Source organism: Lathyrus oleraceus, chromosome 2 (genome assembly GCF_024323335.1).
Source record: "Lathyrus oleraceus cultivar Zhongwan6 chromosome 2, CAAS_Psat_ZW6_1.0, whole genome shotgun sequence".
Taxonomy (NCBI): Eukaryota; Viridiplantae; Streptophyta; class Magnoliopsida; order Fabales; family Fabaceae; genus Lathyrus; species Lathyrus oleraceus.
The window spans coordinates 369,658,674-369,671,923 of NC_066580.1; the positions used below are offsets into that span (position 1 = coordinate 369,658,674).

Here is a 13,250-nt window from a genome sequence, read left to right on the forward strand (position 1 = left end):
AACTTGCTGTCAAATCCACTTTGTACTGATCCGACCAAAAGATCCAATAATTACGGCCCAAACGGTTGAACAGGCCAAAACGTCCAATAATTACGGTTTAGAGAGTTGAACAATCCACCTGAACAGACCAAAAGGTCCGATAATTACGACCCAGAGAATTAAACAATCCACTAGAGAGTTGAACAATCCACCTAAACAAGTCAAAAGGTCTAATAATTTCGACCCAAAGAGTTGAACAATCCACTGCACATCATATGCGACACAGGTGGGCTATCGTAGTCAAAATGCAGGTGATTTTGATCCATGATCAATCAAATGGATCACTGCATTCCACATCAATCAAATGGATCACCACATTCCACACGAAGAGATCAGCATGCGGTTATAATCACTCTACTGTATAAGAGGGAAAAGCGTCATTTCTTAGGTACTTTTGAATCCAAACTTCATTAATTCATTTTACTCTCGTATAGACTTGAGTGTTGAAGTATTAACCTTGTAGATCAACACTCTTCCACTGCATCGGAAGCTCAAATTCACCGTTGCAATCCATACTTTATGTTGTGCTGTCTAAGCCTGCTCAAATTGAGAATCACAAACAAAACCTATTGGTTCAATAAAATATCCAAAACAATTATGGTTTGCTAATTTTGTATAAAGAAAAATAAACAGACTTCTCCATCACCTTTATATAATATACATTTTACAGCAAGAAGTTCTTGCATTTTGATTGTAAGCTTTAACTGAAGTAAAATAAACAGAACAGAGCATCAATTTGAAACAACAAAACAAAATCTGAAAGCAAGCTAGTGCAAACAATTTTAGAAATTTACTTTTAATGCTCATAATACTCATACAATATTGGGATAATCTAAATAAACTACAGAAGATGAGATGATCTGAAAATCATGTTTACATAGAATATAGCTTTTTTTGTAAGCTATTAAGATTAAATCTAGCTGATCTTGCAAAGCACGGGCAACTAATAAATTATCACAATGAATAAGAAAATGGGACCTAAACTTTTTCACTTCTCAAAAGGATCTATTCAATTACAAATTACAATTACATTAACTAATATTAATATTCCTTTGTATATAAACCTAAAATTGATTCGTTGAATCTTTGAGGTTTAGCTAAAATAGAATCGATATTGGACTTCAAAATTGATGCAGGGCTTCATGTGGCTTTCTTTTTCTTCTGCAATCTCTTCAACTTCTGCCACTTGAGGTAGATCTGGTATGATAATCCAGAGAATACCATAGAAACACACCCCCATTGCTTAGTTGAAAGGGGATTCCCACTCAATAGTGAAGATACCACAATGCTAACGAATTTGCGAGTGGTAGTGATGGTGGTGTTAGCCAAGGAGCCAAACCGGCTTATCGTCAAGAAGATAAAATTCTGTCCCACAGCACCACAGCAGCAATACAGAAAAATATCCCATGCTGCCTCTGGATGCAGTTTGCAAAAGTGAACCGCCTCATATCCACTGGCACTGGGCCATGCAAACATGTAAATCATATTGTATATGGTTCCCCATAAATTCATGCCCAACATAATACCCCAAGCACTTGTTTTTGGGTACCTGAGCAAGACAAAACAATAGTTTGAGCAAGGTAAACATTTAGACCAATGAATCTTTATTTAGGCGGTTCAAAGAATCATCTGTATTGGTTAATATTATTATTATATTATAATAATAATAACTTGAAACAAAGAAAACTTAACAATGTTGAAAATTGAGATGGCTACATTCAAACACCCATGAAACGGAAACTCAAACAATTGACATGTGAGTGCAAAAACTGGCAATGTGAGTTTTCCTACAAGCAAAAATCATAAGGGAGAGGGGAGCGTGATAAATCATATTTAGTATTGTTTGTGACCTAACTATCAAACTATCCATCAAATACCATAATGGTTGTAAAGGACCATTATGAACCGCTATATCGCATTTAGTATTGTTTGTAACTTAACAATCAAACTATCCATCAAATTACCATAATAGAATAATAGATAGTTGTAAAGGACCAATATCAACAGCCAGTAACCATAATAGATAGTTGTAAAGGACCAATATCAACAGCCAGTAACCATAATAGATAGTTGTAAAGGACCAATATCAACAGCCAGTAACCTTACTGAGAAATACTGAAATTGTAAGCCAGTTGATTTGGGTTTTAGTTTATTAGCAGCCAATATTGAACTTATCTCCGATAATTGCACCTAACGAGAATTAACTAATGATAACAGCAGTACATACTGCAAAGCTGGATTAAAAGACAACACCTTAAACAAAGATAAAATTTCAAAAAATATCTGTTCAGTGATTAGGTACTATTCGTTTATATTGCACAGATTACAACTTCCATGAAATGATAACTTCTTATCTGTCATGCCATAGAGAAGAAAAGAGTACAAAAGAGGAATACAAGTTTAGCACGTGAGAGCATGAGCGCTGTAGTTTTACATGCTATAAAAAGATTAGAATTTCTGTATGCCAAATCAAAAGAGAGAAAAGCTTCACCAGTATTACCTAGCTTTTAAGGAATCCTGGGTTGCATTAGTAAATCCATCAAAAGCAAGGTTCAAGAAACATAGCCCATATCCAAGTGGAGCATTTGGATGTGCTAGCTTGTTGATAGTCTTTGAGCTAGTCTATAATACATACATAAATAAATATGAGCAGTATTCAAAGACAGTGAATTTAGACAAAAAGATGGGTGAGGTCTGTTATACTGAAAAGTTCCTAACCTTTAGAAGTGCAAATGTTGAAACCCCTCCAGCAACAAGGAAGGTGCAAAGGTATTCTGGAATGGTGTATCTTATACCGTATACGAGTGAACCCATCAGCATAACTGCATTAAAGTGAATTATTTGTTAGACATTTAAGAGTGGTTCAGGTTCACATAGTCTGAGGATGCAAATTGAATATAAACTTTTCTATCATCAACTTCTACCAAATGTTTATGCATCAGAACCAGCTATAAAATCTTCCATTAAAGACAACCAAAAGACTAAACAATAGCGAGTGCAATTATTGTCAATCAACCCTCACGTGAAAATGGACGAAAGGGTGCATGCTAAATACAAATTTAAGACACAAATCGAGATATATTGTCAAGTCAAAAGCAATATAACATTCGCCCATAGGTACAAGGACAAGAAGTACAAAAGTCTCAAAGAAAACATAACCACACGACTAGCCCATGTTTTGCTTAAATTCTGAAGTTCCACATTCATTAGCTCCCCAAACTTGAGAAAATGAATTTCATCTAGAAGTTACCCTAAACTCACCTTAAACCAAAACATAGTAATGACAAATATTGAAGTGCTTAAGCACAGAAAATAACTACATAATTCAATCAAAAATGGAAGACAACTAAGTAAATAAATTAAAAACTCAGCTAATTTTCAATTGTATCAAATTAAAATAGAATAATCAAGCACAATGTACAGACCTGGAATCATTTTTGAGGACTTTGCCAGCACCTGCATGTAGTAAAAAGAACAACCCTTAAGAAAAGCTCATAGTCGTATGCTCAGAACATTTAAACAATAAGGCAAAAAAAAATGCTGCTGCATGCAGAATGAACAACTAAAAATGCTTCAACCTGTACACACGATGTGTGGCTAGTTTGTAATGGTGCAACCAAGATAGAGTTGCTTAACTCATTTTGATGGGGTCTTATTTAGGCTACATCAACTTTAAGCACTTATCATGTTCTTCCTCGAAAACTAAACCATTTAAAGATTCAAATGACTCCCACATTTTACCTTAAGTCTTTATACTTTTCATTAATTTTTATTAGTTAAGATAAATAAGCAACTATAAGGAGCAATATATAGGAAAGATCCTTCCGGGTCTAAATAAAGGTCTCCAACTGCAGAACAGGCCGATAACCTTTTTTATATTGTCGGAATAGGCCGATAACGGTTTTTTATATTGTCAGAACGACAATGTGACTGCAGTTTAGGCTGTTTCAACCACATTTGACCTTGATTCTAAATAATATCAAGGTTCACTACTAGACATGCATAAAACCCTGGTCCTTACATGTGTCAGTACCAACCGACTTGAGTGTTGAATCCAAGGACCAATTTTTAGCTCTAATGACTCAATAAGGAACTCCTAATGGAAATGCATTTCTTTATAATGTAATTTTTTTCCTTTTTTATTTTAATCTCGTGCCACGTTTTTCGACATTCCATTTGTTTTCAACACAATACGAATTCAAGTTATAATATCTTAAAGTCAAACTCAAACAATGTTTACAAATCCTATACCACATTACAAAATGGAACCACAATTAACAAAGAAATAAACAGAGGTAGAATTCATGCCTGAGCAGGGTAACTAATATACTTCAAAGCTTCAATTCCCATAGCAGGACCAATGGTGTTAGTAATACCAGCACTCCAATAAGACCACCAAGGAGCACCACCAGAAATTCCACCAGACCACATCTGTATCACTATACATAAATAATAACAAGAATTTAATTGAAACATTCTCATTGAATTTTTTTTTACATCTTCAACAAATCACAATCAATAATATGTGTAATTGAGATAGTTATGATCTCTGTAGCCGACACACGTCTGAAATCGACACTGACACTTGTGATTATATTTAATTTATTTGTTTTTTCAAATTATTATCTGTGTGTACCTGGTGTTAGCGATTCATAGGTTATGATTAAAGCACATTTTTAATAATCTTACAATTAGGATTAATTAGGATTAAGTAGTATTATAGAATAAGAATCTCACTTATGAATGACCAGATTAAACACACTACGTTCTGTGCCAAGTTCAAAACCGCTAGGTGTTCAAATCTCTCACCGTCTGGACCGAATCGTTTCGTTGACCTGAAAACCAAATCAAAGAAAAATCAATAGCTAGAATTTCAAAATTCACAACAATTTTTCAACTCGAGTGATGGAATCGATTACAGAGATCGATGGAGCGATTAAAGGAAGTGAAAAGCTTACAGTGTTTCCTGAAGAATGCCTTGGTAGATATAAGCCGACCAGATTCCGGCGACGCAGAAGGCTAGTACCAGGACGCGGCGGAGTCCTCCGCCGTGAGCTTCCATTAGAGCACCGAGATTTTACGGTTCGGTTATTCTTTTTCGGTTTTTTACGTGAACCGGAATCAAAGAACCGGAGCGGTGAAGATCGGAGAATGAATGAATGAATGAAGTGGTAAAGTGTGAAGAGGGCGCCAAGTTATGTAATATGTGAGGTTATGACACGTGGAGTGTTCTGATTGGTTTATGATACGCCATCGAGTTTCTTATTGGATCTTAAAACGCATGCCTTGTTTTCACGTTTTCAGTGGTTGCACTTTCTAAATCTGTTTCAAATCCATGTAGTAATGTTTTTTTTTAATGAAAGTGTACAATGTGATACTAAAATTAAATTTTAAGTCTATGAAGAAAAAAAAAAATACACAATTATAAAATAATTGTCCAGAGTCACTCAATCAATAACAATGTCTATATCCTTAAATCATGTTTTAATTTGAAAATTATATTAATGACCAAGTAAATTAATAAATTTCTATTAAATGATGAATGCAATATTTTAATCTTATAAATTGTTATCACATAAAATAAATAATAAATTATTACACTCTTAAACTAATTTATTTATTTATTTTGATTTTTTTACCCAAATATCCCTGATTTTCAAAAAAAAATAATTCAAAATAACTCTGATTTCAAAAAAAATCTCAATCTATCCCACTTTTAAGAGTAGGCGTCAAACCAATTGGCGTCTCCTCTTAAACTTAGAGAGGAGACGCCAATTGGATTGGCTAGGGCTCCTTGTGTCGCGAATCCAATTGACGTCCATGTGTAAAGCTTAAAGGGAAGCGCCAATTGGAATGACATCTTTGTGTGTTTTGTAATTTTTTTATAAAAAAACTCTACATGATAGATAAAGTCGAAATCAGACCAATTCATATTAATATTAATTCCCGTTTACACAAAAAAGACTAATGTTGATGACCAGGATCACTTAACCGACCTCCGGTCCCACATCCCCTAGCTACCTGAACTCGTGGCCCTAACCCACGTTGATGATTCACCCCCAAGTGTTTGAGTATCTGAGGGTCCAGGAACATCACCACCAATTGCAGGAGATTGTCTTTTGAGATAGTCAAACAAATCAATGTAGTCTTGTGTATGCATTGAAGGTGTACCGTCATAGCTGAGTTCATGACCCATGCCAAAGTAGTTGGGTTGTGTTTGAGTTGTTGGAGAGCGACCGGGTAAATTGAAGGGAGACATTGGTGTGAGATGCGTCGAGGAAAGGTTGGAAAGATTGTTGTGGTGTTTGGTAGACATATGGTTGTTGAAGGTTTCAATTTTGAGATGTTTGGGCTTCTTGGCTATGGTAGGAGGAGGGACGGTTGGTGTTAAATGATCGTTGAGTGTTTTGGCTAAGACAACTTTGGTAGGGTGATGTGTTGGGTGTGAAACGATGTTGGGTCTCTGGTTGATGATCTAGTTGTTGGTGGTGGTACGAGGTATGCTCTTGGTATTGTGGTTGGGTGTATGGCATGTTAGGATTGTATGTTTGTGTGTTTGTGGAACGGAAAGTTTGACGGATAGGGGGTTGTGAGTAGTCGGTCTGACAATGTTGTTGGGGGTTAGATGTTGAGCCTTCTGGTGTGTAAGTTGTTTGGCGTGGGTCGTATAGGTACATATCCTTGGCGATGAACTCAAAATCAATCGATCGGTACCAAGCCATATAATTCTGACTTGGTTTTTCTTCAGTTGGCATCACAGTGCTAGTTAAGACATGGTCATGACGGTGTTTCCATTTGCAACACTCAAATCTAGCGAAGCTTTGCCATGGGTTAAAGTTCCATTGGTCATTATCTTTGTATAGATGCCATTCTCCTAGGTTTGCTGGGGGATCTGGGATGTGTTGAAGCATATTGAACTGCAATTTAACACAATCATTGTTGTGCATCTCCACAACGGTGAATCTTATGATCGGTGTGCATGCAGTCCAAACGGCTGCGTCTTCTTCGTTGATTTCATGGTCATGATCCAAATTTAGGTATGGACGCCAAATGAACTGAAATGTGAACATATGTTAGATTATAAATTTGGTAGAAGAAATTAACAAATTATTACGAAATGATTAGGTTATTATCCATACATCTGTCGGTCGAAGGTGATCAAAGAGATTGCGATATTGGGTAATACAGTCTCTAGGACATCTGTTATAACTCATACCACGTGCCGACCATCTGCACCATAAAGGTAAAAATACTATTTAGAGATAATAATCGGTAAAGTAAGTAAATATAGTCCATTTTAAAGAACTTACTTTTGTGCATACGGGAATGTGAAAGAGTTGTTGTTGACGGACTAGGGACGGTAGTCTGGACCAACCCCATGCTTGGAGCAAAACAACACATCCAAAAAAGGTAGATGTGTCTTTGTGTGAATTTTTACACAAAGAGCTATAAATATAAGACAGACAAGCGGATCCCCAACTGTAACTTCCTATTCTATCTACATGTCTTACTAAAGGTAAATACATTACATGCATACTAGAACCACTACATTCGGGAAATAAAAAAAATCAATTAAAAGCATAATGTAACACCTAATTTTTATCATTTGAGCCTCTTCGATAGAATGCTCATCTAATTGTAAGCTGTTATAGTATGCCTTAAGGCGTGAAAGGAGTATACCTTCACCTCTCGAGTTATCATCTAATAGATCAGCATCCAAGAGGTCCATGCAAATTGAATTCGCATAGTTAGTTTTACCATTTACCGCTTTACCTTCGATAGGCAGTCCCAATAACATGTAGACGTCTTCTAACATCACAGTACACTCACTGGTTGAAAACCAGAATGTGTGTGTCTTGGGACTCCATCCTTCACATAACACAAGAATGATTTTATTATCCACCGACCAAGACATTATTTTTCTTATATGTCCAAAACCGGCGAGTTCGACATACGGTTGAATCATCGGGTCCATGTGTACATATTCGTGGACCCGAGTTCGAAACCTTGAAACATCCTATAAAAATAACAACAAAACATGTTACTTTATAAAAGATAAACAATAAATTAAGTATCGTTATTAAAAGGTATTCTAGACAAATAACAGAAGAATTAAACGTTTACCTAAGTTGTTATGTTTGCAACTGTTCCTCTGTGTGATTCACCCATTGTGAGGAGAGACATCTTGTCGAAGATGAAAGAGGTTGTTACAGATGAAAGAGGTTGTTGCAGATGAAAGAGTTGATGTTGTTGAGGAAGAAGTGAGTGTTGGTGTGGGAAAAATATGAGAGTTTGTTGCCTATTTATAAGGTGTGACATGCAAAAGTGTGGAAGCATGGAAAATTGTGATTGCATGTGCTAGCCAAATGGTTTGGCGCCCATGTGCATTTGCCACATGCTAGCCCAAATCAAATTGGCGCCTCCCCTAGGCTCATGCATGCTACATCTTGACCTAGCCTGGCGCATGCATGGCTCTGCATGCTTGGTTACGAGGTCTGCATGCAAGACATGGTATCGCCAATTGGACTAGCGCCCATGTGCAAGCATTACAAGCTAGCGCCAGTTGGACTGGCGCTAGGGCTTGCATGTTTGACACGTGGCTTCTCTCTGACTTGCATGCTTGACACATCACTTCTGTCTTGCTTGCATGTTTTACACATCACTTCTAACTTACTTGCATGTTTTACACATCACTTCTGACTTACTTGCATGTTTGACACATCACTTCCGTTTAGCTTTGCACCTTTGACATATCACTTACCTATTTAAGTGTCTTACTATCTACACCCAACAATCAACACAAATTCATCTGCACCAAAAAATTAATTTTCATCTACACGAGAAATATTACAATGTCATCTTCACCAAAATATAGTATCAATGTTCACTGCAATGGTGAGACATATGAGTCTGAGTTATACGAGTTTTGTTTTCGAAACACCGATACCATCCGACTTACGATCAAGAGAAATTCAAATTTCTTGCATTTGAAAAAACAAATTGAATCCTGCATAGGATCTGGTATTGTGTCAAAGATCATAGAACAAAATCCAATTTTTTTTAGAACAGTCAATGCAAATTTTTCCCACTGAAGGTACTGGATTATGAAGATGTTGAATATATGTTTGTTAGTCACGAACATTCTGGTTGCAACTGTATTGAGTTATATATTACTCTTCAACCAAGTATACCATCTCAGCAATTTCAAATAACTAATCAAGTTGAATCTGATGAATTTGATTCAGAAAACTCAAATGACGCCGACCCAGAAGCAGAAGCAGAAGTCAACGTCGTTGATGAAGAAGAAGAAGAGACCGAGACACAGGTTGATCATATGATGAATAACAACATTGAAGATGATGATCAACCAACTCCATTACCTCCAAGTCATGTATACAATCCGCCTAAACATATGACAAACATGGATCTGCATGACGATGAAACATCCAACAGTGTTTTTTATAACCTGTATCCACGATCAGAAGGCGAGTTAAATGTGGGAGACATGTTCCTCACTAAATAAGAATGTATGCGAGCTATCAAAAAATTTCACATGAATAACTCTGCTGATTTCACAGTGAAATGCACTGATTCGAGAAAGTATGTCATCGAATGTCGTAACATCCTTTGTAAGTTTCGGTTGGTTGCGTCTCACAAAAAGAAAAATGACTCTTGGGAGATGGCTTCAATAGACCCACCCCACAGTTGCATTGCAACTAACGTTGAACAAGATCACCAGAAAATTAAGCGTTGTATTGATATGTCAAGACATTTTGCTGCTTGTTAACAAAGATCCATCAGTGAAGGTGAGTATAATAATATCTCATATCAGAACAAGATATAATTATACTTCATCTTACGAGAAAGCATGGATTGCGAGGACAAAGGTTGTTGAACAGGTATTCGGCAACTGGGAGAATTCATACAAAGAATTACCACGGTTTTTATGGGCCCTAAAAATATATGTACCAGGAACTGTTGCAATTATGGAGACATTGTCAGCATTTGCGCCAGACGGAACATGTGTTGCTGGAAATAGAATCTTTCACCGCCTCTTTTGGGCGTTGATCCGTGCATCAAAGGTTTTGCATTATGTAAACCTATTACTCAAATTGATGGAACATGGTTATACGACAAATACAAGGGTACTTTGCTTATGAAGGTTGCACAAGATGGCAACAACAATGTATTTCCCATTTCCTTTGCTCTGGTTGAAGGTGAAACCGCTGGTGGTTGGGGTTTCTTTCTTCGACATCTCATAACACATGTCGCTCCACAAGCCAATCTTTGTTTGATTTTAGATAGATATGCTTCCATTGAGAGTGCTTACAATAACCATGATAACGGATGGCATGATCCTCCTTCTACCCATGTCTATTGCATTAGACATATCACACAAAACTTCATGCATGCAATCAAAGATAAGAACCTTCTCAAAAAAGTGGTGAATGTTGGGTATGCTCTAACTCAGTCGTCATTTCAATATTACCATGATGAAATTAGACTGTCTAATGCGGATGTAGGAAGATGGGTGGATAACATACCGGTAGAGCTGTGGACAAAGGCATTTGACGGAGGCTGTCGATGGGGCCACATGATAACAAACCTTGTGGAATACATGAACAACGTATTCAAGTGCATTAGAAATCTACCAATAACTGCTTTGGTCAGAATAACCTATTATAGGTTGGCTTCTACCTTCGCAATCAGAGGTGAAAGATTGAGTGCAGTTTTAATGTCGGGTCAAATCTTTAGTGAATGTTGTATGAAAGTGATGAAAGAGGAGAGTATCAGAGCTAGCACACACGTGGTAATAGTCTTTGACCGTCATAGGCAAAATTTCAGCGTATAGGAAACAATGGACCACAATGAGGGGAGACCAAATTTATCCTATGTTGTCAAACTAAACAGAAGTTGGTGCGAGTGTGGAAAGTTCCAAGCCTTTCGCCATGTATGTTGTGCTTGGTGACCTCTGTATGGTGAGATAAGTTCTAACCTGAACTTGAGTGAAATTAAGATAGGAGAATGGTGTAATCATGTTTAACTTGTGTGGAGTTGTCCTTAACAAGTTGGCTTGAGATCCATCTACTCAGTGAAGACCTCTTTGAAGTTACTGATGTCACACAAGTTATTTGTGGATAGGCATTACTTTCTCTAAACTCGGGGTCCGAGAAGATGAGGAATGTAGAACATTTAACCCAACTTGACCTAATTAGGACGTAGTGCAGAGACTGTTCAAGTATAGACTTGATAACAGTTGTTACACGATACTACACTCGGACGAGTTTCTCTTGAGAATATTATGGGTTGATGAATCGATCATCCTAACCTATAATATCCGATAGATGGGATTAAGACTCTTGGCACTTTTTATAACATGATCTACAGGTTTTATCCTTAGTACACTCCTTTGGGATGGTTCTTAACCTGACTCCATGCTCGTGACTCACAACAAACCCTTTGACTATTGGTTGATCCGATCAAGTCTTGTCAATATCAATGGAACTTGGGTGTTGATAAGGTGAAAACCATAATCCACCAAAATGCATGATTGATCTTGATGATGACTTAATCCACCCCTTGACCTTTGTTTGTGTTTCCCTTGTTTGTGATTGTTGCATTCATGCATACATGCACATCATAACATTCATCACAGAAATAAATTTCAAGGAAACTAAGGTCTTATTTGCAAATATTTTCAGACCATGGATTGTGGATGAAGGAACACTAAGAAGTATAGTTTCAGATGTCCTAATTTGAAAGAGATAAGGAAGTTGTCATCCTTTATACTAGATCCCTTGGACTTCAAGCAACGTCATGGGAAGCTTTTGTATGTATTATCTACTGATGTGGTTGAAGGACTTCTGAGTGTTTTGGTTCAGTTCTATGACCCTCTCTACTGGTGCTTCATTTTTCCTGACTATCAGCTTGTGCCTACATTGGAGGAGTGTGCCCATCTCTTGGGTATGCCCATATCTGACAAGGTACCTTTCAGTGGATTATAGGAGATTCCCAGATCTCATGTCATAGCTAAATCTCTTCATTTGAAGAAATTTGATATTGATGCTCATTTGGTGAAGAAATGAGGTATTCTTTGGTTGAATTATGGGTTTCTCATTGGTAAAGCTACTGTTTTTGCTCAGACCGATAACATTGATGCTTTTGAAGCTATTTTTGTTCTGCTCATCTATGGTTTAGCTTTGTTCCCTAGCATTGACAGTTTTGTTGATGTTAACGCCATTAGAATCTTCTTGATTGGGAATCCTATTCCTACTCTGTTGGGTGACATGTATCTCTCTTTGTATTTGAGAAATTCTAAAGGTGGTGGGACTATTGTGTGATGTGTTCTTTTTTTGTACAAGTGGTTTATTTCGCACTTGCCTTAGACGCCCGCTTTTGTGGAGAATCGACAATGTCTACGGTGGTCTCAAAGACTTATGTCTCTCACTAATGATGATATTGTTTGGTATGATTCTGACCTGAGTAGCTTGGACATTATTGATAGTTGTGGTGAGTTCTCTAATGTGCCTTTCATAGGTACACAAGGAGGAATCAACTACAACCCTGCTTTGGCTCGTCGTCAACTTGAGTTCCCCTTTAGAGATAAACCCAATAACACTCAGTTAGAAGGTTTATTTTATCAAGAGGGTAAAGATCCACAACTTTTGAAGAAAAGGATGATACATGCTTGGCATAATGTGCATAGGAAAGAAAGATCCGAGCTTGGTCCATGTAACTGTGTAGCTTTGAAAGCTTACACTATTTGGGTGAAGAAGAGAGCCTTGGAGCTCAAGATGTCGTACGCTTGTGAAAGACCTATGTATATGGTTGTCGCTGAGCCATCAACTCTCCCTAACCAAGATGTAGAGGAGTTGGAAGATGCACTAGCCAAGATGAAGCAAGAGAAAGATCTGTTGGAAGATTTGTTCCATGCTTTGATCCAAAAGCATAAAGAGTTGCAACTTGAGTCTAAGGACAAGGATGTAGTTATTGAGATTCTTGAAGGCCATGTAGTGAAGAGATAGAGAGAGCTAGAGTGTTTATCTTCCTCTAGCATGCCTCAACCTTCCGGTGCTTGGAAGAAGATTGTTGATAAGGTAATTCTTGAGAAAGCTCAGATGAAGACATCCTTTGAGTCCGAAATTCGACGCATCCGAAAGAATTGTGCACCCATAGCCAGATTATCTGATGTAGTTGCTAGGGATCCTTAG

General features: G+C 37.2%; 1 protein-coding gene across 1 annotated transcript; it reads right to left on the minus strand.

Moving 5' to 3' along the window:
* Nucleotides 1-828: 828 nt before the first annotated feature.
* On the minus strand, nucleotides 829-5,358 carry LOC127119553 (UDP-galactose/UDP-glucose transporter 3). The gene is made up of 7 exons (XM_051049803.1): nucleotides 4,998-5,358; nucleotides 4,777-4,874; nucleotides 4,348-4,478; nucleotides 3,465-3,495; nucleotides 2,758-2,861; nucleotides 2,540-2,661; nucleotides 829-1,588 (listed from the first exon to the last, which is right to left on the minus strand). Exons 1-7 carry the CDS (start codon nucleotides 5,099-5,101, stop codon nucleotides 1,180-1,182), a joined length of 999 nt encoding a protein of 332 aa, XP_050905760.1. The 5' UTR covers nucleotides 5,102-5,358; the 3' UTR covers nucleotides 829-1,179.
* Between the last annotated feature and the right edge of the window lie 7,892 nt (nucleotides 5,359-13,250).

Bases quoted from the DNA above. Each gene is read 5' to 3' on its own strand.
- LOC127119553 (XM_051049803.1), bottom strand. From the start codon at position 5,101: ATGGAAGCTCACGGCGGAGGACTCCGCCGCGTCCTGGTACTAGCCTTC. The intron at 4,875-4,997 runs GTAAGCTTTTCA...TTTGGTTTTCAG, and splicing joins GGCATTCTTCAGGAAACACT to GTCAACGAAACGATTCGGTC. The intron at 1,589-2,539 runs GTAATACTGGTG...TGTCTTGCTCAG, and splicing joins CAGGATTCCTTAAAAGCTAG to GTACCCAAAAACAAGTGCTT.